Source organism: Eptesicus fuscus, chromosome 21, assembly GCF_027574615.1.
Source record: "Eptesicus fuscus isolate TK198812 chromosome 21, DD_ASM_mEF_20220401, whole genome shotgun sequence".
Classification (NCBI taxonomy): domain Eukaryota; kingdom Metazoa; phylum Chordata; class Mammalia; order Chiroptera; family Vespertilionidae; genus Eptesicus; species Eptesicus fuscus.
In genome coordinates, this window is record NC_072493.1 from 41,981,574 (window position 1) to 42,006,453 (window position 24,880).

Genomic DNA, 24,880 nt, shown 5'->3' on the forward strand with positions numbered 1-24,880 from the left:
TGGTGAACACACAATACAATATACAGATGATGTATTTTAGAAATGTATATCTGAAACCTATATAATTTTATTAACCAATGTCACCCCAATAAATTCAATAAAAAGAAGTGGAATATTATTCAGCCATTAAAAAGGAATGAAGTACTGATACATACTGCAACATGGGTGAAACCTGAAAACATTACACAAAGTGAAAGAAGGCAATCACAAAGGACTAAATAGTGTATGATTCCACTTACATGAAATATTCAGAATAGCCAAGTCTACAGAGGCAGAAAGTAGATTAGTGCTTACTTAGGGCTGGGGGTGTCGGGCAGGGGAAAGAGCGACTGCTAATGACTGTGGGGCTTCTTTTGGGGGTTGTAACAACGCCTGAAAATTGATAATAGTAATGGTTGCACAGCTCTGTGAATATGCTAAAAACCATTGCAGTATTTATACTTTAAAGAGATGAACTGTATGGTATGTGAATTATTTCTCCATAATGAAAATAAATACTAAAGCAAGTTCTTCAGACTGAAAGCAAGTGATATCAGATAGAAATTTGCACTTAAAAAAAAAAGAGCACTGGTAAAGGTAATTATATAGGTAATTATAAAAGCCAGTATAATTGCATATTTTTCTCCTTTCTTAATTGACTTAAAAAGCCCTTGCATAAAACAGTATGTAGTGTAAGCCTGTAACATACGGAAGTGTAATATATGTGACAATAACAGCACCAAGGAGTGGAGCTGCATTGCAGTAAAGAAGTAACACCCAGATAGTATCTTTGAATCCACAGGAATAAATGAAGAGATCGGAAGTGGTAAATAAGGTTAATATAACAAACTCTATAGATGGCATTTGCTTTCTTTCCTTTATTCTCTCTGTTTTAAAAATGATATAAATGATATAAAATTATGTGAAGTACTAATTATGACAATGCCTTGTTGGTGTCTAACATATAGATATGTAATATAACAATAATAATAGGAGTGTTACAGAAAACAGACAGAGGGAGCAACGTTTCTGTGTCCCATTCTTAACAGGTTGTGGCACATCTGCAAAGGTCCTCATATTTCATACGTATGTTGTAGGTCCCAGAGCAACCACTAAGAAATGACTAAGAAAAAGTGGAAAATTAATTAAAGGGATTAAAATGTAACACTAGAAAATATTCACTTAATACAAAAGAAAGCAGGAAAGGAAAAACAAAAGGAGAAAAATACATGAGATTTACAGAAAAGAAAAAGAAAAATGACAGATGTAAATCTAACCACATTAATATGACATTAAATGAGAATGGATTAAACAAACCAATCAAAAGGCAGTTTGTCAGACTGGCTTAGAAAATGTATGCTCCAACTAATGCTCTCTACAGTAGGCATGTTTTATGTTCAAAGACACAAATAGGTTAAAAATAAAGGAACAGAAAAATACATACCAAGCAAACAACAACCATAAAAGAGACGGAATGGCTATACTGTCAGACAAATACTACTAGAGGTAATAAAATTATAGTACGAATGATAAATGATATCAAAATCATATCATAATGATATAAGGTCAGCCATCAGGAAGATATGACTATTATAAACATGTATGCACCTAAAAACAGAATCTAAAAATACAGGAATCAAAACTTGAAAGAACTGAAGGATGAAATATACAACTTAAAAATAATGGTGGGAGATTTCAATACTTTCAATAATAGATAGGACAACTAAAAGATCAACAAGCAACAGCACTATAAACTAGACATGACAGATACCTACAGAGAATTCCACCAAACATCAGAATATACATTCTTCCCAAATGCACATAGAACACATTCTATCCCATAATACATGCCTCAGTACATTTAGAAGTGCTGAATTCATATATGTTCTCTGACCACAATATAATCAAATTAAAAATCAATAAAAGAAGGCAATTTGGACCAGCCAGTGTGGCTCAGTGGTTGAGCATCAGCCTATGAACCAGGTGATGACGGTTCAATATCCAGACAGAGCACATGCCCAGGTTTCGGGCTCAATCTCCAGTGGGGGCATGCAGGAGGCAACGTATCAATGATTCTCTCTCATCCTCTCTCTCTCTCTCTCTCTCTCTCTCTCTCTCTCTCTCTCTCCCCCCTTCCTCTTCCTTTCTGAAATCAGTAAAATATATTTTTAAAAAAGAAGGCAATTTGTAGTAATTAAGCAACACTCCTTAATAATAATAAATGTATCAAAGAAGAAATCAAATGAAAAATTAGAAAATACTTTGAGATGAATGGAAATAAGAATACAACAAACTAAAACTTACAAAATGTAGCTAAAGCAATTCTTAGAAGGAAATCTATAGATGTAAATGTATTTAAAAAGAAAGACAAATCTCAAATAATTCATGGTTCATTGACATTCAAGGGTGCAACACAATTCAATGGGAAAAGAAAGATCTTTTCTACTATTGGTGCTGGAACAATGTAAACCCACATGCAAAAGAATGAATTTGGATCCTAACCTTACATAGAATATAAAAGTTAACTTAAAATGGATCAAATAACTAAATGTAAACTGGATCAAAGAACTAAATTTTATATTAAAATTATAAAACTCTTAGAAAAAAACATGGGAGTAAATCTTTGTAAAGTAAATCTTTGGTCAGGCAAAAACTTAAATACAACACTGAAAGCACAGGTGATGAAAGAATTGGACTTAATCAAAATGAACTTTTGTACTGCAAACATTACCATAAATAAACGAAAAGACAACCCACAAAATGAGATAAGAGTATTTGTAGGAAAATCATATATCTGATAAGGAACTTGAACTCTCAAAAGTCAATAATTAAAAGATAATAACTCAACATTTAAATGGGTGAAGGATGAATAGACATTTCTCCTGAGAAGATATACATATGGACAATAAGTACATGAAAAGATGCTCAACATCATCAGCCATCAGGAAAATGCAAACCAATACCGTAAAGAGATGACCCTTTACACCTAATGTGGTTACAATACAAACAATGGACAGTAAGTCCTGGCGAGGTTGTGGAGAAACTGGACCTTCCATACAGCGCTGGTGGGCATTTAAAATGGCTCAGTCATTTTGCAAAACAGCCTGGCAATTCCTTAAATGATTAAACATAGTTACCATATGACCCAGCAATTCCATTCCTAGGTATCTACCCAAGAGAAATGAACACACATCCACACAAAAACTTGTACATGAATGTTCATAATAGCATTACTTATAATAGCCCAAACGGGGGAACCTAAATGCTCATCAGCTGATGAATGGATAAATAAAATGTGATCCACCTAGACAGGTATTATTCAGCCATATAGAGAAATGAACCACTGATCCACGCTACATGGATGCACCGTGAAAACATGCTAAGTGAATAAACTACACACAAAGTGTCACGTATGATTCCACTTATACAAAATGTCCAGAATGGGCAAATCCATGGGGAAAGTAGATCAATTGTTTCCCAGGGCTGGGGAAATTGGGGCGCTGGGGCTATGGGGGTGACAGCACTTCTTCTGGGGGTGATGAAATGCTCTCAAATTGACTGTGAGATGAATGCACAGCCCTGTAAATATACTAAAAAACACGGTGCATTTTAAATGGTGGTTCATATGGCATGTAAATTATATCTCAACAAAGCTGTTTAAGAAGTTGAGCGGAGGGCAGGCAGAAGGGTGAACGGCTCAATGGCTCTAAGGTTGTAACACTCTGAGCACCTACAAAGCTGCTGGCCACAGACGGTCCTGTGATACTTATCATGGGACCCACAGCCAAGGCGGGAGGCTCTCTGGACCGAACGCTAAAGGGAGAGCGGGCCTGGTCCACGGAGGTCCGCCACGTGATGACCAGGAGCTCCAGCCCAGCCTCACTCACCCAGCGCCGTGCTGATGAGCTTGTCGGGACTGGCCTGGGCCGACGTGGAACAGAGCGTGCTGAAATACAGCCCAGACCCCTCCCGGATGGGGCTGAGCATTGGGGGTGGCGTGTAGGGAGGGCACTGGAACAACCCCTTCAGGAGGCGGTCCACCAGGAACACCGGAGACCGCAGGCAGCTCTGGTGGCATCTTCCTGGGCCTGGCTCCCCGAATGTGGAGCGGGGCGGAGGGATGAACAGGGCCTTGTGTTGGGGGCGCTTCTTCCGCTTCCGGTGCAGGCTGCTCTCCCTGCCGTCTCTCTCCTCCACGTCTTTCTCTTGCCCCTGGGGAAGAAGAGCGTTCAGACCCACAAAGGGTCACTGAGGCCACCTGCACACAGCTCAGTCCTCAGATGGCCTGAGAGTGGGGAAAGGGAACTGACGCTGGGGACAGAGGGAATGTGCCACGCACACCCCCTGCGTAAGGAGGCTGGGCAGGGCCACCCACCCGGCCAGGCCCTATGCTCTGCCTGTGATGTTCAAGGCTGGAGCCTTCTCCTGCACCCACACTCCAAGGAGAGGCCCTGACTCAGAGGATTTGGGAAACGTGTGAGGCCAGTTTCAATTGTTAACATGACTGGCACTTTAATAGTGGGGGCCAGAGACAGAGAGTAACTGTGACAAAATGAAAATGTATTCCCCTCCAAGTGATCACAGCGCCTGTGAGATGAACACGGGATCCAGGTTCTGTCCCCACGTCCAGCGTGCGCTGTTCCGGGCAGGACCCTCTAGTAACAGGCTAAAACACGTACTGCCTAAACTTACCAGGTCCTCTCACCTCCACACAATCTCCCTTCCTCTCTGCCGGTCTTACTCCTTCTTGTCCTCCAGGTCTCAGCTCCCACACCCCCACCTCCAGGAAGTCCTCCCTGACCTCCTCAGGGCTCCCCCAGCTCCCTCCCCAGCCTGCCCTGCCCATTCTGGGTCATCGCTGTCTGGGGGTGGGTCTATCTACTCCACTGAACTGGGAGCCGCAGCAGGCAGGGCAGAGGCCGTCACGGTCACCACGGTGTCACTAGCACTGCCAGCACAGGGCCCGGCACAGAGGAGGCTCAGCAGATGCCGAATGAGTGAATGAACACGCCAACCACGCTCTTCCGGAGTCAGGACTTCCTGTGGCGTTTGGGCCGGCAGGTGGGGCGGGAGAGCAGCAGGAAGGACGTGCACTGACCAGCACCCACCTTGACCATGCTCCCCAGGACTCGGTGTGTTGGAGCCACAGGCACCGACATGGAGAGCTCCAAAGGGGCCGAGTTGTCCAAGCACTTCTTGGCTCCGGGGGGGCTCTGCCCATCCCCCTCTGGCCTCAGCACCTGTCTCGTTGGCTTGCAAAACTCTGTGCCAAACACCTAGACCACAGGAGATGGCTCTTTAGGAGAGACAGCGAGTGGGGAGCGGAAGAGCTGCCCCAGCCTGCAGTTCCGACTCCTGGCCCCGCCCCAGGCTTCCCCCAGAGGATGGAGGACAGCTCCACCCTGAGATAAATGGCCCCCAGTCCGTTACTCCCCAAGCCTGGCAGAAACCCTGAAAGCACAGAATCCACGGCGTGTGCCCCTTCACCTGCTGCTCCTGCTTCCCTCGAGGTGACGGCCACTGGTCGCTGTGAAAGCACATGTGGCTGCTCAGCCCTTTCTCGGTGTAAAACATCTGGCTGCAGTTCTTGCAGACGTACGTGCTCCTGGGCTCTGCCCAGTCTGCAGGGCCCCCGTTTTGCTGGTTACTGCGGGAGACATGGCAGAGGGAAGGATGCGAGAATGGGACTCTGTCCCTGATCACTGACTCCAGCTTTTTTCTTTTGTAAGTCTCATCCACTGACAACTCTAGATGAACCCTAAGAAATGGAGACGACACCCCAATGCTTCAGGGCCCGGTGCACACCTCGTCAGGACTGACACACCCAGAGCTCGCTTACCCAGGGCCAGCACATGGAAGAGAAGGGGTTGTGCTCCCCCAGATGTGGGGGGAGGGACTTCTAAACTTACCATCCACCTGCCATGTTCTCCTCCTTCATCAGATGGGGGAGCCGGTAGATATTTCCACCCTGAAGATAAAAATACACCTGAGCTAACGTATCAGAAACGAGGTTTGCAAAAGCTAAAACTCTAAGATGCCTAGAAGAAAATACAGGTGTAATTCTTTGCGACCTTGAATTAGGCAATGATCTCTTGGATGACACCAAAACAGAAGCCAGAACAGACAGCCCTGTGGACTAGCGCAGTTGGTTACAGCAGTATCCTGATACACCAAGGTTTTGGGTTCGATCCCTTGTCAGGGCACATACAAGAAACAATCAATGAACGCATAAATAAATGGAAGGGTCACTGGTTTGATTCCCCGTCAGGGAACATACCCAGGTTGCAGGTCTGATCCTGGTCAGGAGGCAGCTGATTAATGTTTCTCACATCAATGTTTCTTTCTATATATCTCTCCCTCTCCCTTCCTCTCTAAAAAATCAATAAAAACATATTTTTTTAAAAAGTGTATAAAAAAGAAAGTGAGCCCAGCCGTTGTGGCTCAGTGGTTGAGAGTCGACTCATGCACCCAGAGGTCACTGGTTCAAGTCCTGGGCAGGGCACATGCCTGGGTTGTGGGCTCAATCCCCAGCAGGGGGCATGCAGGAGGCGGTCAATGTTGATGTTTCCCCTCTCATCAATGTTTCTATCTCTCTCTCCCTCTCCCCTCCTCTGTCTCTAAGAATCAATAAAAACATATTTAAAAAAAGAAAGTGAAAAGAAAACCCACAGAATGGGAGAAAATTGTTGGAAGTCATATATGTCTGATAAGGACTTGTATTCATAATACATAACTCTTATAGCTCAATAACAAAAAGGCAAATAGCCCAATTTAAAAACGGTCAAAGGCCCGGCTGAGTGGCTCAGTTGGCTGGAGCATTGCCTTGTACACCAAAAGGTTGCAGGTTCGATTCCTGATCAGGGAACACGCCTGGGTTTCGAGTTCAATCCCTGGTCAGGGAGCATATGGGAGACAACCAATGTTTCTCACTCACATCAATGTTTTTCTCTCTCTCCCCCTTCCTTTAAAAATCAATAAAAAAAATAAAAATAGACAGAGAATCTGAATAAACACTGAACCAAAAGAGAGCAGCGAATGGCCAATAAGCACATGGAGAGAGGCTCGATGTTATTAGGCATCAGAGCAAAGCCAATGAGACCTGAAGGAGAGAGCACCGCACGGCCGCGAGGAAGGCTATGACAAAACGGACCACGTGCTGGAGAGGACCTGGAGAAATCGGAGCCCTCGACTGTTTGTGGGTGGGAGTGTAAAGCGATGCAGCTGCTTTGGAAAACGGTCGGGCAGTTCCTCACACGGTTAAACATGGAGTTACCATCTGACCCCGCAATTCCACTCCTCGGTAGTTCCCAAGTGAAATGAAAACATATGCCCGCACAAAACACGGACACCACGTTCACAGCAGCACTCTTCACAATGACCAAGAAGTGTCCACTGATGAGTGATGAACGAAATGTGATGTGCCCGTGCAAAGGAATATTACTCAGCCCTGAAAATGAAGCACTGCCGCGTGCTACAGCACGGACGGACTTGGAAACACTACGCTGAGTGAAAGAAGCCGTCACAAGGGCCACGCAGTGTATGGTTCCAACGGCATGAAATGTGCCGAGCAGGCAAATCCAGAGAGAGGGAAGGTAGATTCCTGGTTGCCGGGGGCTGGAGGGATGGGGAGGTTGGGGGTGACAACTAGTGGGGGTTCTTTGGGGCTGAAATGTCCTGGCAGAGTGGTGATGGGTGCTCAGCCCCGCGGTTATACTAAACACCTGTGTACCTGGATTCTGTTGAATATGGTCAGCTTGGACTTGGAGTCCCGGGGAGGATCCGCCGGAGGCCCGGCCGAGGAGAAGGAGGCCATGGCCACCTGGCTGGGAGAGGCGGCACAGCACATGTCCATCTTCACCTTCTCCTTCCGGAAGCCTGAGAAGCGCTGGGCCCTGGGGTTGCCAGAGAAGAGCCGGTAGCCTCCGCCCCGGGTGCAGGCCGAGCCCTTTTCACCTTTCGTGGCTCCTGATGCCGCGCCGTTCTCAGCCTGGGTCTGCTTCCCGGGGCCCGGGGCTCCAGGTGGCTGGTCCCCACCTGCCTGGCCCTGCGGTGGGCCGCCGGGCGAGAATAGGTCCCCCAGGTCCAGAGTCCCTTTTGCAGATCTCAACTGCTTGGCCAGAGCGGAGAGGTCCGGGTTCTCGGGGGGGTCCAGGGAGGATGCTGTGAGGGCCGGGGGGGCGGTGGCCACCTTTGGTCCGCCCTTCGAGTCCCACTTCACGCTGCCAGGAGAGGCTGCTCTGGGGAGAGCAGGTGCGGTTTTTCTCCTTTGGACTGGGGACCCCTCAGGCTCCGGGTTTCCAGGGCCCGCATGGAGGGAGTCAGCACTGGGTGTCAGCGGCAGGGGCTGCTGCGACCACGGACCCGACTTCAGGGCGGCCTGCTTGCCCTCAGGGCCCGGGAGCTGGGAGGACGCAGCGGCCACCTGGGCGTGGGAGAAGAGCCGCTGGGACTTGGTGATCATCTGGAACACCTGCATCTGCTCGTGGCTCACCAGAGACTCCTGCGACTTCAGGAAGAGCTGCCGGAAGAGCGGGGTGGCGTCCGACGGGAGCCCACCCGGCTTCTGGACGTCCTGCAGGCCGGGCTCCCCGGGGTTCTGCCACGGGAACGTGTCACAGTCAAACTGGCCCTTTTTGCAAGCCCAGTTGTCATCTTCCCCACTGGCGTGTCTGGGGTCACCCGAGGCCTCCCCAGGCGCCTTCAGGAGGGAGGGCGCGAAGGGCAGCACGTCCTCCAGGCCGAGGCCCGGGCCGGGGGAGGGCTCCCTGCTGGGGGAGGCGCTGTTGGGCCCAGGGCCGGATTCCGGGCCCTCCGGGGACTGCACCGCAGGGGCCTTGTGGACCACAAACACATTGTTCCCTTTGCTCTTGGGGCAGCCGGGCAGGCTCCGGTTCCGGAGCCACTGGAAGTTGTGGCTGGATGGCTGGGAACTGGAGGGGCCCGTCTGGCCTCGGAACAGAGGCAGGCAGGCAGGCAGGGCGCCGCCCTCAGGCCAGCCCTCCAGGGTGGATGGGAGCTGGAGCAGCCACGGCTCTGGCTCAGATGGGTCGGGGCCACCGTTCTCTGCCGCCCGTGAGTGGACGGCTGTGAACATGTCAGCGACGGGCTCCTTCTGCGGGGGACGCGGCTCCTCGGGAGCTTCAGTGCCCAGGGTTCCTGGGGCTGCTGGGGTGCTCGCTGGGGTGCAGGAGGGCCCGGATGAGGGTGGGCAGGGACAGACCGTGTTCCTCCCTTCGCTGCTGTCTGAAGGCCCAGCCGGGGCCGGGCAGGGAGAAGGGATCTTCTGGTGGACGATGCTGCTCACGATACAGCGCAGGAGGTCTCGGTTGGGCAGGAGGGAGCCAGGGGACCTGGCTTCTGGGGGCATCAGGGACCGCAGGCCACCGGGTGCGGGCGGGCCGGCCACCTCCTGGGCGTGGGGGGAGTCCCCGCAGGCCTCCTCCTCCGCGGGGGCTTCCTTCAGGATGCACAGGCCGTGCTGCACCTCGTAGTGCCGGCGCAGCGAGCGGTAGTCGCAGTAGCTCTTGCTGCAGCCCTGCTCGATGCACACGAAGGGCTTGGTCTTCTGGTGGGTGAGCATGTGCCCGGTCCTGCAGTCACACACGAGAAGGAAGTCAGCACTCCACTAGGGCCTGCCACTGCAAGGACCCCCAGGGTGCCCACGATTCAGAAACTGCCCTCAGCCCCCACTACGGCAGAAGCCATCTGGAAGGGGTGCTCCTCTCCCTCAGCTTTAAGTAAACCCCTTATCTGAAGAAAATCAGTGGGAACCAGGCCAGAGTTCCCCAAAGTGGGTTCCCAAGGAACACCAGTCCTCCAGAGTTGCTCCCCGGGGACTTGGGCTCAGCTGGCAAATAAGTTTTGAAAAGAAGTTATATGCTCCTGGGAGGTTCACTACGCACAGGAGCAAAATTTAAAAGCCACACAGCAGAGAGAGAAGCATCTGTTCCAGTTTCGATGTCTCAGCCTTACTTGCCACAGAACCGTTTTCCCAAGGAGCCCCTTTGAGCGCCCCGAGAACCAGAGTTCTGCAGGCGCACGGGGAGGTGCTAGCCGGGGACACCCTTCCTTTAACAGGACGTTTGCTTCCCCTTGGACTCCTCTAAGCCAGTGGTCGGCAAACTCATTAGTCACAGAGCCAAATATCAACAGGACAACGAGTGAAATTTCTTTTGAGAGCCAAATTTTTAAAACTTACACTATATAGGTAGGTACATGGTTATTAACTTAATTAGGGTACTCCTAAGCTGGCCTTTGCTAAAAACTCAAGGGGCCAAAGAGCCGCATATGGCTCGCGAGCCGCAGTTTGCCGACCACTGCTCTAAGGAGACAGCTACACGGAACCCCCGCAGCAAAAAGAAAAAAGCAGATGCCCAATCAGAACACTTGCTGGAAAACAGACAAATGTGCCCACAATTTCTGCAAATATCAATGAATACAAATGTGTATTATGTTTATATCATAGTTCTATCTACATGAATATGTTATAAACATAAACAAGTGAGTAAGTCAGCCTCTGGGTTCCTGCCAGTCCCTGTGGAGAGCTGTAAATGTGGCCCGTGAGGCAAGTCCAGGGAATAGCAACACCCCTCCCCACGGCCCGACCCTGGGCTTCCCTCTGAGAGAAGCAGCTAGAAGGAATCAGGAGACCCCATTTCTAGCCCAACTGTTACCAACTTGTGACATGAGCACATTAACTTTCTTTCCTTTGGGTCTGAGTGGGCAAGAGGATAAAGGAAAAGATAAATGAATCAGCCCTGGCCAGTGTTTCCCAATGGTTAGAGCGTTGGCCTGCACACTGAAAGGTCTCAGGTTCGATTCCCAGTGAAGGGTTCGTACCTGGGTTACAGGTTCAATCCCCAGCCCTGGTTGGGGCGTGTGCGGGAGACAACCAATCTATGTGTCTCTCTCACATCAATGTTTCTCTCTCTCTTTCTCCCTACCTCCCTTCCACTCACTAAAAAATCAATGGGAAAATATCCTCCGTTGAGGATTAACAACAACAAAAGGGAAATTAATCAAAGCCTCCTGTACGGACTAGGAGTGCTGTAAACATGCAAGGGATTGTACTTCCCACGGGCAAGTCTCTTGTTTGGGAAAAGCCTGTCTTTCCTTCCTTACTAGCAAGAAAAGCTCATCACTTCCCAGACATCAAGAACAAAGGACTTCTGCCCCTAACTCTTATCATGGGCTTTCTTTTTAACATCAAGAATTTAAAAAAAAAAAGAGTTCTAAAAAAAGGAAGGAGTTAAAAAATAAAAACAAGAGTTAATACTCATTGTCATGTTCTAGAAACAGGCGTTTCAGACACTCTCATGCCCAGTGTTATCCCAATACCTATTCCTCTTGGCCTGCAGACCCGCCGCCCCGACGCCCACCAGGGACTCCGAAGGGTCCTCAGGGACTCAGAACTGCTTCAGGAGCGAGCCACTCTGTGTCTTTACACCACAAGGGTCCCGGCTGCACTTTGCAGCAGCAATTTCCTCACTGGTGTGAATGTGGGGGCTCAGAACAGTGACCCGTCCAGGGCAGTGCCAGCCCGGCCCCAGAGCCCTGGCAGTGTGAGAAGGGGGAGTCTGTGGCTAGGCACCGGTGACATCCACCTGGGGAACATGGAGGTGGGACGCCCCAATAGCCGGTGGGAAAAGTTGATCTGGGAGGGGATGGACGAGATACAGGAACGCCCCTGCCCCCTGCAGAGCTGTTAGGACCAGACTCCTACATACAGGTGGTCCTGCCGCTTGAAGGCCTTGCTGCAGATTTTGCAAACGTGCTTCCGCTCCTGGCTGTGCGTCAGGTAGTGCTTGCTGAGAGAGCTGGCGCTGCTGAACACCTTCCCGCAGAGGCTGCAGTCCAGAAGCGGGTTCTGCGGGGAGCTGTGCTGCCGCTTTCCTTTCCTGGCACTCCCCGAGCTGGCCCTGCCGCCTTCGTCAGTGTCTTTAGGCGCCTTAAGCGGGCCCAGCCCCAGGTCTGAACAGAGGAGAAAGCACAGGTTACAGACATGGGGCGGTCAGGGAGCAGGCTGGAGGCTCTGCGGCTGAGAGGCACAGCCGGCTCGGGGCGCGTGGCCGGGAACTCCCCACTTCAGCAGCTTTACTTCAGAGAAAACAGGGTTTAGGACCAGGGGAGGGAGAGGAGGCAGCTGGTCGGGCACCTGCAGGAGGGACCAGTCTTGGTGCCAGGCTCCGGGGACGGCAGCAGTCTGAGGCTCTCCTTGGGTGACATGGGCGGGGCTTTATGACCACCCCACCCACTTCACCCTGAGAAAGGCAATCCAGAAATACATCCTCCAAAACCTTAAGAGTCTAAATCCTTTCTCCCAGCCAGTTCTACTTCGGGTTTTTAATTACGGAAATAAATGCAGACTTGTAGAGTTTGCTGCAAGGGACTCAACGGCCACATTGTTTTTCCTGGACAAATGTTAGAAACGACTGACACCTGACAGGAGGGCATGCACGGCATGGTGGTAAATGGTGTATGACATACACACTTCAGATAAAACCGTGGAAAAATGCTCGATGACACGAAAGGATGTTCATGCTGCACTAAGCCAGAAAAAAACAGCCTGTTGCAAAACAGGACTGTCCCCGTTTTAGAAAAAGAAAAAGAAATGTATTCAGAAAACAGAGAGAATAAATTGACTGGCCATTTTTATTTTCTTCTTCTTGTGTATCTGAACTGTCCATTTTTCCTGCATCCCTTGGGTAAAATGATAAAAGGTATTTTTATGAACTATGTCACTGGAGGAACTGGCGAAGGGGCTGGAAATGTTCTGGGGGGAGAGGGGCGATGTCCTCAGACATCTGAAGGGCCAGCGTGTGGAGGAGGGGGTGGATGGCTCTGTCTGGCTCCAAGGGACAGAGCTGGGTTTGGTGACTAAAGAGGAAAGGGAGCTGGTTTCACATCACTAGAGCTGTTCAGGGCATGGACGCGGGACTCTGCGGGCTCCCTGCTCCAGCGGCTGGACTTCCCATCCGGGCACTCGTAGGTGCTCAGTAACCATCTGCTGGATGGCTGAGTCATGGGAGGTCTTTCTGCCCCTTGGAGGGTCTTCAGGATGGAATGGCCTGCACGAGAAGGCCAGCTGAGAACTCACCATTTGGCTAGGAAGCTACAGAGGCAGGATCCGTGAATGTCACGGGCCAGGGCAGGGGGAGGGGGTGGGGCGGCACTAAAGGACCCCAGATGGCAAGTCTCTGTGGCCGAGATGCAGTGTGAGAAACACAGCAGGAAGGAGCCAGACTTCTGTCCCAACTGTGCCTCTGGGGTGGACCATCTGTCACTTAACTTGCCTGGTTTACATCTTCATATGAGAATTACTGTGATGAGTGATTAAAAGATTCCAACAGTTTACATGAGGAAAAACAGGCCTCCCTCAGGGGAAAGCTCTGGCCTTGCTAAGTTACTTTTAAAATAAATGCTCATTAAAGCAGCTATTAAACTAGAAAATGAAATGTTGTTTTGAAAAATTAGCAAGGACATTGAAAAACAGGCAAACAGAGTCACTGGTGCAGGAAGGCACTTGATCTTCCCAGAGAGTAATTGTTAAAGGAGCTCTAACACTGTATGTTCTCTGACGGGCAAACTGACTTAGAAGAAAATGCTCAGGCCCCGCCAGGGAGCTCAGGTGATAGAGCGTCGCCCCGATACCCCAAGGTTGCAGGTTCGATCCCCTGTCAGGGCACATACAAGAAGCTACCAATGAATGCATCAACAAGTGGAATGACAAATCGATGTTTCTCTCTCTCTCTCTCCCTCTCTCTATCTAAAATCAATCAATAAACATTTTTAAAAGATGTCCAAAGAACTAACTAAAAGGAAGACTGGGTGTGCAGAGTTGTTCACAAACACTACAGCAGCCTAACGACAAGAATACGGTCAAACAACACAATGGGACGGATGACTGCTACACGGCCACTGAGTGGCCGACCTGCCTGTAAGAAAGCGGAGACGCTCAGTTTTAAAGAGAGAATGATACACTTACTACACCTCTGCAAAACCATGGTCTTCTGAGTGACTTCACTCACATTTTAAAAAACTGACATGTGGGAGCCAGAGTGGGGATTGTTCTTGTTATTACATTTCTTTATTTTCTAAGTTTTCTTTAATAAATATGCATTAATTTTCTAATTTTAAAATTCACTTAAGTATATGCATTTATATGGACCTAAATTTATGTTAGAGAAGTGTAAAGAATAAAAATTTAATGTTCAGTAGATCCCTTTTTAAAAAATGAGATGAAAACCTTCAAGTTTAAAACAAATTAGGGCCTAGTTGGTTTGGCTCAGTGGATGGAGTGTTAGCCTGGGCACTGAAGGGTCCCGGGTTTGATTCCGGTTAAGGGCACGTGCCCAGGTTGCAGGCTTGATCCCCAGTTGGGGGCGTGCAGGAGGCAGTCGTTCAATGATTCTCTCTTATCATTGATGTTTCTATCTTTCTCTCCCTCTCCCTTCCTCTCTAAAATCAATAATATATATATATATATATATATACACACACACACACATATATATGTGTATATATATATATATATGTATATATATTTTAAACAAATTAGGAAAAGCTGAGTTAGACTGATGATTTGTACCACTGCGGGGAGGAGGTGCACAGACCCCGATGAAAACCAGGGGAAAGCTACAGTGTTCCTGCCCAGTGTAATGCGCACATATTTGCACTTACCAGCACTTTTCCGGTGATTTCTGTGGCCTGGGCTGAAAACCTTCATCACTGTACCCCCGGGCCCGGCCTGCTGCCTACAGCCCTCAGATGTCACGTTTAGCCACTGTTCCTACATGGTGCAGACTAACGCCCTGCCTTCTCCATCGCACGCGGAGTGGGGGCTCAGAAGGCTTTCATTTCAGCAAGTCTTCAGGACCCTTTGGGAGATGCCTGTTCCAATGAAGGCTGACATGTTTGCGGGGCTGCTGTGTCAGATGTGTCCTTCCATGCGCACAGTGTGGCTATAAACTTCAAAGAGCTCTGGCTCAGTCAACCCCGCTAAGCAACCTACCCTCGACCATAAAGAGGATGGGAAACAAAAACGGAATTTATCTTGTGGGGAAGCCTGAAGGCAAAGCAAAAGGAGATTCGATGGAGGCCTGTTTTTCCTCATTTAAACTGTTGGGATCTTTTAACCACTCATCACAGTAGTTCTCCCTTTTCCCTCCACCGCTGAAGAGAAAGATTTTGAAACGAACCGATGGACTGTCTGAAATGCATCCTAACCGTGTGGGTAAAAATAACAAAATGACTCTCATCTGCCCAGAGCTTTACAGTCTGCAAAGTGCATTTGCTGCGTTGCTTCTGTTGCTTTCTCTTCCTGGTACTCTGGGGGAAGGAGAGAGGGTGTCACTGTCCCCCACTTTACGGATAGAGGCACCGGGCGTGGGACGTTTCGAAGCAGCAGGTGGACAGGCTCCCGGCTCATTCTGGAAGTGGAAAGGGCCTCTGAGAAGCGGTGACGGAGAGGAAAGTCCCCCGTGCACGCAGAGTCTGCCCACACCACTCACGAGATGAGGATATCCCCAAACAGCCACCGTTCCCAGCATCGTTCCCTGACACCAGTGATCAGTTTTCTCGACTAGGAAGTTGGGAACAATTCCCAAGTGGGAATAGGGTAACTGCTCCCTATTCGTCTGTGGGAGAGACATTTCCATAACCAGTCATGCAGAGCCAAGCCCCTGGCGGCCGCAGGAACTTCCCCGCAGCCCGCCAGGCCCTGGGCCCCAGAGGGACAGCGTTACCTTGTAAGGAAGCCTGAGATTCCGGGTCTGCATACTCCTCCAGCACCTTCACGGCGTCACTGTCCTTCCCCGAGTACAGGGACACTGCATCTAAATTGTCCTCCAGGGCCTCGCCGGGCACCCCGGGCTTTGGGAGGCTGGGGTCCAGGTCCAAGCCACTCAGGCCAGCGTAGAGCAGGTCTCGTGTGCTGGGACCCAGATCCCGGTTGAGGGTGTCACTGCAGTGGAGCCCCTGGCTCTCAGATAAGGAAGGGAGGTGCATCTTTGATGGAAGGGCACCGTCATCCCCAAGGCTGTACTGGTCCATGGTTATCTGCTGCCAGGTTTTGGCCGAGAGTTACTCTCCAGATGAGCACAGCCGTGTACGGATCCAGGGAGGAGAGAACTCTTGGTCTCTAATTCCTAAAAATGAACAGGGAGGAATCAAAATTACCAGATGGCAACACAGTGTAGTGGATTGAACTTGGACTTGGACTTCAAACAGACCTGTATTTGGGTCTGTTCTCTGACACGTAATAGCCATATGACCCTGGGAGTCACTTAAGCGCCATGAGACCCAGTTTCCTCATCTGTAAATTGGGCATAAGAATAGCTTCCGTCACAAGTGGTTGTAAGGAGTAAAGGGAAGGACTGCCAGCAACATGCTGGGCTGAACTGACCTCTTTTCCAGCTATACGCACACCGAAATGTGAGAAGAGATAATTTTTAATCCACAGCCAAGCTCAAGAGACAGTTAAACCCAAGTGCCAGCGGCAGTGAGAAAACTCAAGGCCAGAGGTGTACGCACAGGGAATCAGCCTCACGGGCCTGGAGCCGCCGTCCGGCACGGCAGCCACTAGTCACGCGGGCCCAGGAAGCACTCAAGTGGGCCTGGCCCGACCCTGAGACGTGCTGTGAGTGTAAAATACACACTGGATTAGGGAGACTTAGTTCAGAAAAACAATAACTTTTTGTTAAAATATATTTTATTGATTTTTACAGAGAGGAAGGGCGAGGGAGAGAGAGTTAGAAACATCCATGAGAGAAACATCGATCAGCTGCCTCCTGCACGCCCCCTACTGGGGATGTGCCTGCAACCAAGGTACATGCCCTTGACCGGAATCGAACTTGGGACCCTTCAGTCCGCAGGCCAACGCTCTACCCCCTGAGCCCGCCGGTCAGGGCAAAAATAATAACTTTTTATATTGATTACATGTTACAGTGAGAATACTTTGTACCTAGAGGGCTAAATATAATGTTTTTAAAATTCATTTCATTTGCCTCTTTTATTTTTTAATTTGGCTTATTAGAAATTTTAAAATTATATATATGACTCAGTATATTTCTATTAAAGAGCATTACGCTGGAGGCTGGGACCTGGAGGAGCCGTGCCATTCACAGGAAAACGAAATAAGAGAAAAATGGCACACAAGCCTAGAGAAACATCCCAAAAATAGGACAATGGGAGACAACAAAACACAGTGTAAGCAAAGAAGTCAGTATGTGACAAGAGCAAACATTTTTAAAAAGAAACAAATGGAACTTCTAGAACTGCAAGACTTTCAAATTAAAAATTCACTGGAGGTTAAACAGCAGATTAGACAGTGCTAAGAGAGCAACAATGAACTGGCAGAGCAAACCAAGGAAATCCTCCCAGAAGGCAGCACAGAGATAAAGAAATGAAAATATGAATGAGAAGTTGAGAAAATATGAATGGAGAAGAAGCAAATGCCTAATAGGGGTCCCAAAAGGAAAGAGGAGAGATCGTAGGAGAGACAGTACAGTAAAGAGATGACGGTGCAGGAATTTCCAGAGCTACAGAAACACATGAATCCAAACTTAAAAGTTATGATTCGTGGAAGATATATGGTTAACAATCAAGCATTGCAAGGTCAGAGCAGAATAAATAAAAACTAGTTCACTCCTTGACACGCAGAACTGCAGAACACTAAAGACAAAGAGAAAACCCTGAAAACTACCAGAAAAAAACAAGTAGGCAGACAGTCTACAGGGGATGATGACTAGATTGATGTGGCAAATTCCCAACAGAAACGAGGCTGGAAGGCAATGGAAACACAGCAGCAGAGGAGTGAGGAGGAGAGTTAGCACAGAATCAGCGCGGGAAAACTACTGTTCACGAGGGAGCAACATAGACTTTTTCAGACAAAGTCTGAGTCTACCTCATAGACCTTGGCTCAAAAACTACTACAAGTTTTGAATCATTTGGATAAAAGAAAGAGATAATGATTAAATTCACACTTTACGTATCCATGCTAAGAGAATCTACCTATGGGACATCTAAACTGGCAGAATTTATCCCCTAAAAAGAGAGGAAAAAACCTCAAATTACTAAAATTAGAAATTAAAGAGAAAATATCACGAAATGACCTTACAAAAATAAAAAAGGATTATAAAGGAATATTATGAATAAATGCATGCCAACAAATTAGGTAAATTAGATTAGAACAAATTCCTAGAAAGATTCAAATTACCAAAACTGACTCAAGAGGAAATAGACTATCTAAATCCGCGGTCGGCAAACTGCGGCTCGCGAGCCACATGCGGCTCTTTGGCCCCTTGAGTGTGGCTCTTCCACAAAATACCACGGTCTGGGCGAGTCTATTTTGAAGAAGTGGCGTTAGACGAAGTTTAAGTTTAAAAAATTTGGCTCTCAAGAGAAATTTCAATCGTTGTACTGTTGCTATTTGGCTCTGTTGACTAATGAGTTTGCCGACCACTGGTCTAAATAGACCTATGTAGGAAATAGAGGAATTGAAGTAGTGAATTTAAAACTTCCCAGCTGTGGCATCAAAGAAACATTATTGCAACTCTGGAAAACAGTCAAGGGTTTACAGCAACTAAGTGAACCCTCATTAAGAAAAAGGCGAGTGACACCTGGGAGCCCTGTGTCACTTTAACTCACCCCTGTCCCACCCCCTTCCCTAGCACCACAGCGGCTTTGAAGACTGTTGTGGAGTGGGTTCCTGGTGTGGGAGGCAGCAGAGAGGACCTTGTTCTCAAAGAACTGAGGTTGTCTGTCTTCCCCTGTGGAATGGCTCCTGAAGGTCTAACGCGAAGGTCTTGCCTTGATCTTGCTCAATTTGGAATTCTCTCAAGGTAGAGAGTAGCTAGCGGCGGGTGGGGTGGGGGGGGGGCACGGGAATGGGGGGCGGGTGTGCTGAAAACATTAAAAAAACAATGAACCATTTGCTACAGCTTGGGACAAAGGACATTATCTGGGGCCAACAACAGACCAGCCAAGGAAAGCAGGGAGGGGAGGCTGGAGATTGAGATGCTTGGGGAATAAGGCACCGAAAAGCTTCCACACTGGCAGCTTCTTACCAAGTTAAACAGGGTCTTACCATACGATCCAGCCAGCACACTCCTAGGTATCCACCTCGATGCGTTAAAAACCCACGTCCACACAAAACCTGCACACACGTTTATAGCAGCTTTATTCGCACTGCCCAAACCAGAAGCAACGGAGATGTCCCTCAAGAGGAGAATGGATAAACAATTGCTACGTCCATACAATGAAAAGCAAGGAGATCTCAAGCCATAAAAAGACGCGGAGGAACCATAGATGCATATTGCTGAGTGAAAGAAGCCAGTCTGAAAGTGCTATATAGTGTATGGCTCCAACTACATGACATTCTGGAAAAGACAAAACCATAGAGACAATAAAAAGATTGGTGACTGCCAGGGTTGGGGGGTGGGGTGGGGGGAGATGAACAGGTGGAACATGGAGGGGTTTTCAGAGGAGTGAAATTACTCTGTATGATACTATAATGACAGATTCATTCGCCAGAACCCATAAACTACACAACACAAAGAGAGAACCCTAATTTAAACTGTAGAATTTAGTTCGTTAAAAAATAAAATAAAAATCTAAAAACCTTGTACATATTTCAGGGAACCTAGAAGGCCATGTGCCCAGGGTAGGCACATGCTCAGAAAAGACCCACAGCGGCTCTAAGCTCGCACCTCTGGCTGACCTTCCTTCTGTGCAGCCAGGAAGTGAAGGTGAAGGCTGTAAACTGCCCACAGAGTGTGGACAGCGTGTCCGACACCCACAGAGCCCAGCTGCGAAGACTGGGCAATTCCTGTTCCGTTCGGGGCAGTTAAGGACCTCTGTCAAATCACTGGCCCCGCATGGCAACGAATATAGTCTTTATTTTAAAAGTCTAGAAAAGTCGCTAAACCAATAAATCATTACAACCCACACGGAGCAGCAACAACAAACCCTGGGGTGGGGGTAGAGAATCTACTCCGAGAGTGACACAGTATAATATTCAAAATGTTCAGTTTTCCAAGAAAAAGTTACGAGGCACGTAAACAAAGTATGGCCGTTCAGAGAGCCATCCGCTTCATACAAACGAAATCAAACAACATGCAGCCTTTTATGTCTGGCTTCTTTCACTAAGCACAGCATTTTCAAGGTCATCCACACTGTGGCATGTACCATTCGTTCCTTTTTATGGCTGAACTAGAGGCCCGATGCCTGAAATTCCTGCAAGGGGCTCGGCCCTCGCAGCCCCGGCTTTGTCCAGGACGTCTGGAAGGTCGTTCGGCTTTCCGGTCTAATTAGCATATTACACTTTTATTATTGTAGATAATATTCCATTGTCTAGTTATACTACATTTTTAAAACCATTAATCCTTTGATGGGTATTTGGGTTGTTTCCATTTTGGCTATTATGAATAATTCTGTCCATACCTGGACATTTAAAAAAAACGCTTGATGACTCCCTGAGAGCAAATCTAGTGGATCCTAGAATAACTGGAGTTTGGGCCTGGATTCCTAGGCTGTCAGTGTCTACTGTTTTTAAACTGTCCATGTTGAGATGTAATAGAACAGCTGAGCCCTCAACACCTGCATTTCACATTACGCACCTGCCTGCCTGCCTGTGTGTGTAGCCTACTGAGGTTGCTCAAATGAAAGTTGAATACACGTCCACAATCCCGTACCACAACTCTGCGGCCTAAATGAGTTTCAGAATTCAAAATTTGGGGGATTTAGAAAGGTAAATCGATGCATATGCCATATTTAACTAACCCACATAGGTCTGGGGCAGCACCTCATTACAAACTGTTCTTTCCGCTTTGACACCTGTGATTAGAGCAATGGAAAAAAATAAAGAGCAACGTGTAAGTTCAGATTTGGCCACCAAATGAGGTTTGAGACAGCTGGGCGCTCAAAGATATTTTGGGGTTTCTAAATTACAGAGAAGGGAATGTGAACTATAGAAGTTTATATTCTGAGGCAAAATGAATTTCTCCAATTCTAACGTTCTCCCGGAGCACTGCTATAAACTGGTTGAGTACTCCAAAGTGCAGAACCCATCTCTTTCTTCCTCTCCCAATAAAAACAAGCTAATAAAATATAAAGCATTACTTCCTGGCCAGGTGGCTTAGTTGGTTGGAGCGTCTTCCCATACACCAAAAGCTGCGGGTTCGAGTCCCAGGTTTCGGGTTCAATCGCCCAGTCAGGGCATATGTGGGAGGCAACTGATCCATGTTTCTCTCACATTGATGTCTGTCTGTCTGTCTGTCTGTCTCTCTCTCCTTTCTCTCTAAAATCAATAAACATATCCTGCCCTATCCAGTTTGGCTCAATGGATAGAGCGTCAGCCTGCAGACTGATGGGTCCGGGTTCGATTCCAGTCAAGGGCATGTACCTTGGTTGCGGGCACATCCCCAGAAGGGGGCGTGCAGGAGGCAGCCAATCAAATGATTCTCTCTCATCATTGATATTTCAACCTCTCTCTCTCTGAAATCAATAAAAATATTTTTAAAAATAAACATATCCTTATGTCCTTGAGTGAGGATTTAAAAATTTTATATATATATGTGTGTGTGTGTGTGTGTGTGTATACATACATATATATGTAATATAGCATTATTTAAAATAAAATATTAAGCCTTTTCTCCTCGTCAGGGATCACGCCAAGTACTTTACATGCATTAATTCACCCCTCACAACAACCCCAAGGTCGGTTCTATTATCACTTCCACTCTGCAGAGCAGGAAAGGCTAAGTAATGTGTTCAAAGTCACGTACTAACACGCAGTTGAGCGAGGTCTTAAGCCCAGATACGCTGACTTGAGAGCCTGTGTTCTTACCCGTGCACAACACTGACCGCCCATAAATTACACTGCAGGCCGCCCTGTGTCAGTTAGAAACACAAAGTGCGGCAGGGAGGGAGGCGGAATGTCTCTGGATTCGCTTGCTTTCCATCGCACTCCCACAGTCCAGAGGACAAACTGGTCCGGTCACAGCCTCCGGCAGGCCAGCCGGAAGTCCAAAGGCCACGCTTTGATATTTACATCCTTTACCAGAGAGTAAAGCAACCCCATCACCCAATCTCGAACTTGCTCTTATTCTGTCAACAGATAAATTCAAGTCAACAAGTTTTGGCGCCTTCTGTGTACACAGCTACCTGCTGGCCCTAGTGGGGCTGGGTTTGTGGTCCATGGAACCTTGTAGGCATTCCCAACAGCCCAAATACTCTTTCCAAGAATTTTTTATTTTGTGTTTTCATTTTGAAAATAAGCTAAAAGAAGGAATCCGTATATTTGGATTACTGGATTATCACTTTATATAATCCAGTACTACCACTTGGCTTCCATGCCCAGGGAATGTTTGTAATCGCACGAATGCAAAAAAGGACTATTTTGCTTGCCATGGGCCAACGAGAAGAGGAAACAGGTGCACTTAGCTCATAATGAGGCCTTTGGGCTCAACTAAAAGCCAACAGACAGCATGGTACAAGCAGAGGTTTTGCTGCAGTTCAGAGAAAAGGGAGGGGAGAAATGAGACATCACAGGGCCTGCTAAACCCAAAGGGGCCCAGTGTGGCGGTCTGAAGAATACTTGTCTTAAGGAAGCACTTATGAGCAACTCTCCCATTAATTTGAATTATATTGGTTTGGTTGCTTTGTTTATATTTAATTTGCAAATTGATTTGGGCTTTCTGAAGGCACAAGAACTGTAAGCTTTAGGAACATATGTATCATTTATGCCTCATTTCATAGTTTAAAAACCAATTTAAGTCAACGCTGGGGATCCAAAGCCAATTTAATTTTTTTTCGTTTAAAAAAGGCCCATCATTCCAGGACTGGTTGGGGTAGGAGAAGAAAGGGAATCTCCTGGGAAATGCTACCCCCCTCTTAGGAAAGTAACCTGCCATTCAGCTCTAGACTGTAGCCCTAAGGTCACAATTAGATAAATAATATTTACCGTGGCATTGTTTGGAGGGGAGGGAACAATCTGAATACACTAGAGGCCCACTGCATGAATTTGTACACGGGTGTGGTCCCTCGGGGTGGCTTTCGGAGATCGGGCCTCAGCTCGAGCCCCAAGCTTCACAGCCCTGACTGGCACCCTGCCTTGACCTGGCGCTGTACCCTCACCTGCTCCACCATCCCACCTGTGGGACGATCTATGGGGCCAGGACCCCCACTGCTGCTGCTGGTTGCTGCAGGGGGTGTGGGGGGGAGACATTGGCGATCGGGCCCCTGCTCACACTCGCCTTGGCCTGGCACCTGCTCACCTGCTCCACCTCCCTCTGCAGTCCCACTCTCATTGGGGCCCATCAGGGCTGGCAGTGCCTCCACTGCAGCCCGCTGCCAGTGCCATGCCGCCCTCTGGTGGTCAGTGCATGTCATAGTGAGCAGTTGAACTGGTCGAATGACCACAGAGGGGACAATTTGCATAATAGGCTTTTATTAATAGGATGTGCCTGTTCTACAAAGCTGTTTTATTTAGCTTGCAGTAAATTTAAACATTTTTTCAATTCGTTATCAGGTTGAAAATCCTGTCAGAGTTCTTTTGGCCAGAGCATCACTGTCCAAAAGGATTTTCCGTGCTGATGGAAATGTTCTAAATCTGTACTATCTGCCAATAGCTATCAGCCACAAGTAGCTAATGAGCACCAGAAATACAGTTGGTGTGACTGGGAACGATATTCTTTATTTTATTTTCATTAAATCTGAATTTACATAGCTACAAATGTTAGTGGATACCACATTGGACACGGCAGGCTCTAGAGAATTCCCATTAAAATAAGGCTTTCACCCTGATTGGTTTGGCTCAGTGGATAGAACGTCGGCCTGCGGACTGAAGGGTCCCAGGTTCGATTCTGGTCAAGGGCATGTACCTGGGTTTCGGGCACATCCCCAGTGGGGGGTGTGCAGGAGGCAGCTGATGGATGTTTCTCTCTCATCATTGATGTTTCTAACTCTCTCCCTCTCCCTTCCTCTCTGTAAAAAATCAATTAAATATATTTTAAAAAAAAAAGAAAGCTCAGGTTCTCACCTGAGAACATTAAAAAATAAATAAAAATTAAAAAAAATAAATAAGGCTTTCCAGCCCTGGCCAGTATGGCTCCGTTGGTTGGGCGTCATCCAGCGCACTGTAGGGGACCAGGTGGCGTGTTCCCTCACATCAATGTTTCTCTCTCTCCCTTCCTCTAAAAATTAAAAAAAAAAACACCCTTTTTTTTTTTTTAAAGTAAGGCTTTCCAATTTCTATGTAAAAATGGGTGGGGGAAGATATCTGAGGATCTGTCAACACTGAGTCCACATTCTTTTTTTCTTTTTTTTTAAGAATTTTTTTTTTTTTACATATTTTAATTGGTTTCAGAGAGGAAGAGAGAGGGAGGGAGGGAGAGATAAAAACATTAATGATGAGAGAGAATCATCGATTGGCTGCCTCCTACACGCCCTACACTGGGGATCGAGCCCACAACCCTGTTATGTGCCCTTGACCAGAATCGAACCCGGGACCCTTCAGTCCGAAGACCATTGCTCTATCCACTGAGCCAAACCGGCCAGGGCTGAGTCTACAGTCTTGCAAAGCAAGAACTGGCTGGAGCCGAGAAGCTGCAGCCACCTTGAGACAGAGCACGGACTGTGCAGTTTGCCAGAGTCTCCACCACTCCCTGTTCTCTCACACCTTCCCACTTCACTCGTTTACATGCCCTGGAGACAGCTGAGTGTAGTTCCCTGATCGGTTTCCCTTGACCCAGCTCTCTTTACTCAGCTTTACCAAATACTGCCAAACCAGGCCTACATGCCCCCTCTCTGCCATAGAGAATACTCCCAACATCACAAAGTCTGAGGTTATGTTGCCCTCCCCAGAACTCTGATAAGCACGTGTCTGATAATCCACCTCCCACTT

The 24,880-nt window shown here is 47.9% G+C and overlaps 1 protein-coding gene across 1 annotated transcript in view; it reads right to left on the reverse strand.

Annotated features, from left to right (window-relative positions):
- The window catches only part of ZNF541 (zinc finger protein 541), a 28,691-nt gene extending 12,584 nt beyond the window's left edge, over positions 1–16,107 (reverse strand). Inside the window, exons 1-7 of the mRNA XM_008154419.3 lie at positions 15,723–16,107; positions 11,706–11,949; positions 7,709–9,569; positions 5,889–5,947; positions 5,467–5,626; positions 5,088–5,255; positions 3,867–4,191 (exon numbers count right to left, since the gene is read on the reverse strand). Coding sequence (XP_008152641.2) covers positions 3,867–4,191; positions 5,088–5,255; positions 5,467–5,626; positions 5,889–5,947; positions 7,709–9,569; positions 11,706–11,949; positions 15,723–16,029 — 3,124 coding nt within the window. The 5' untranslated portion in view covers positions 16,030–16,107. The remainder of the gene's footprint in view (positions 1–3,866; positions 4,192–5,087; positions 5,256–5,466; positions 5,627–5,888; positions 5,948–7,708; positions 9,570–11,705; positions 11,950–15,722) is intronic.
- Positions 16,108–24,880: the final 8,773 nt, after the last annotated feature.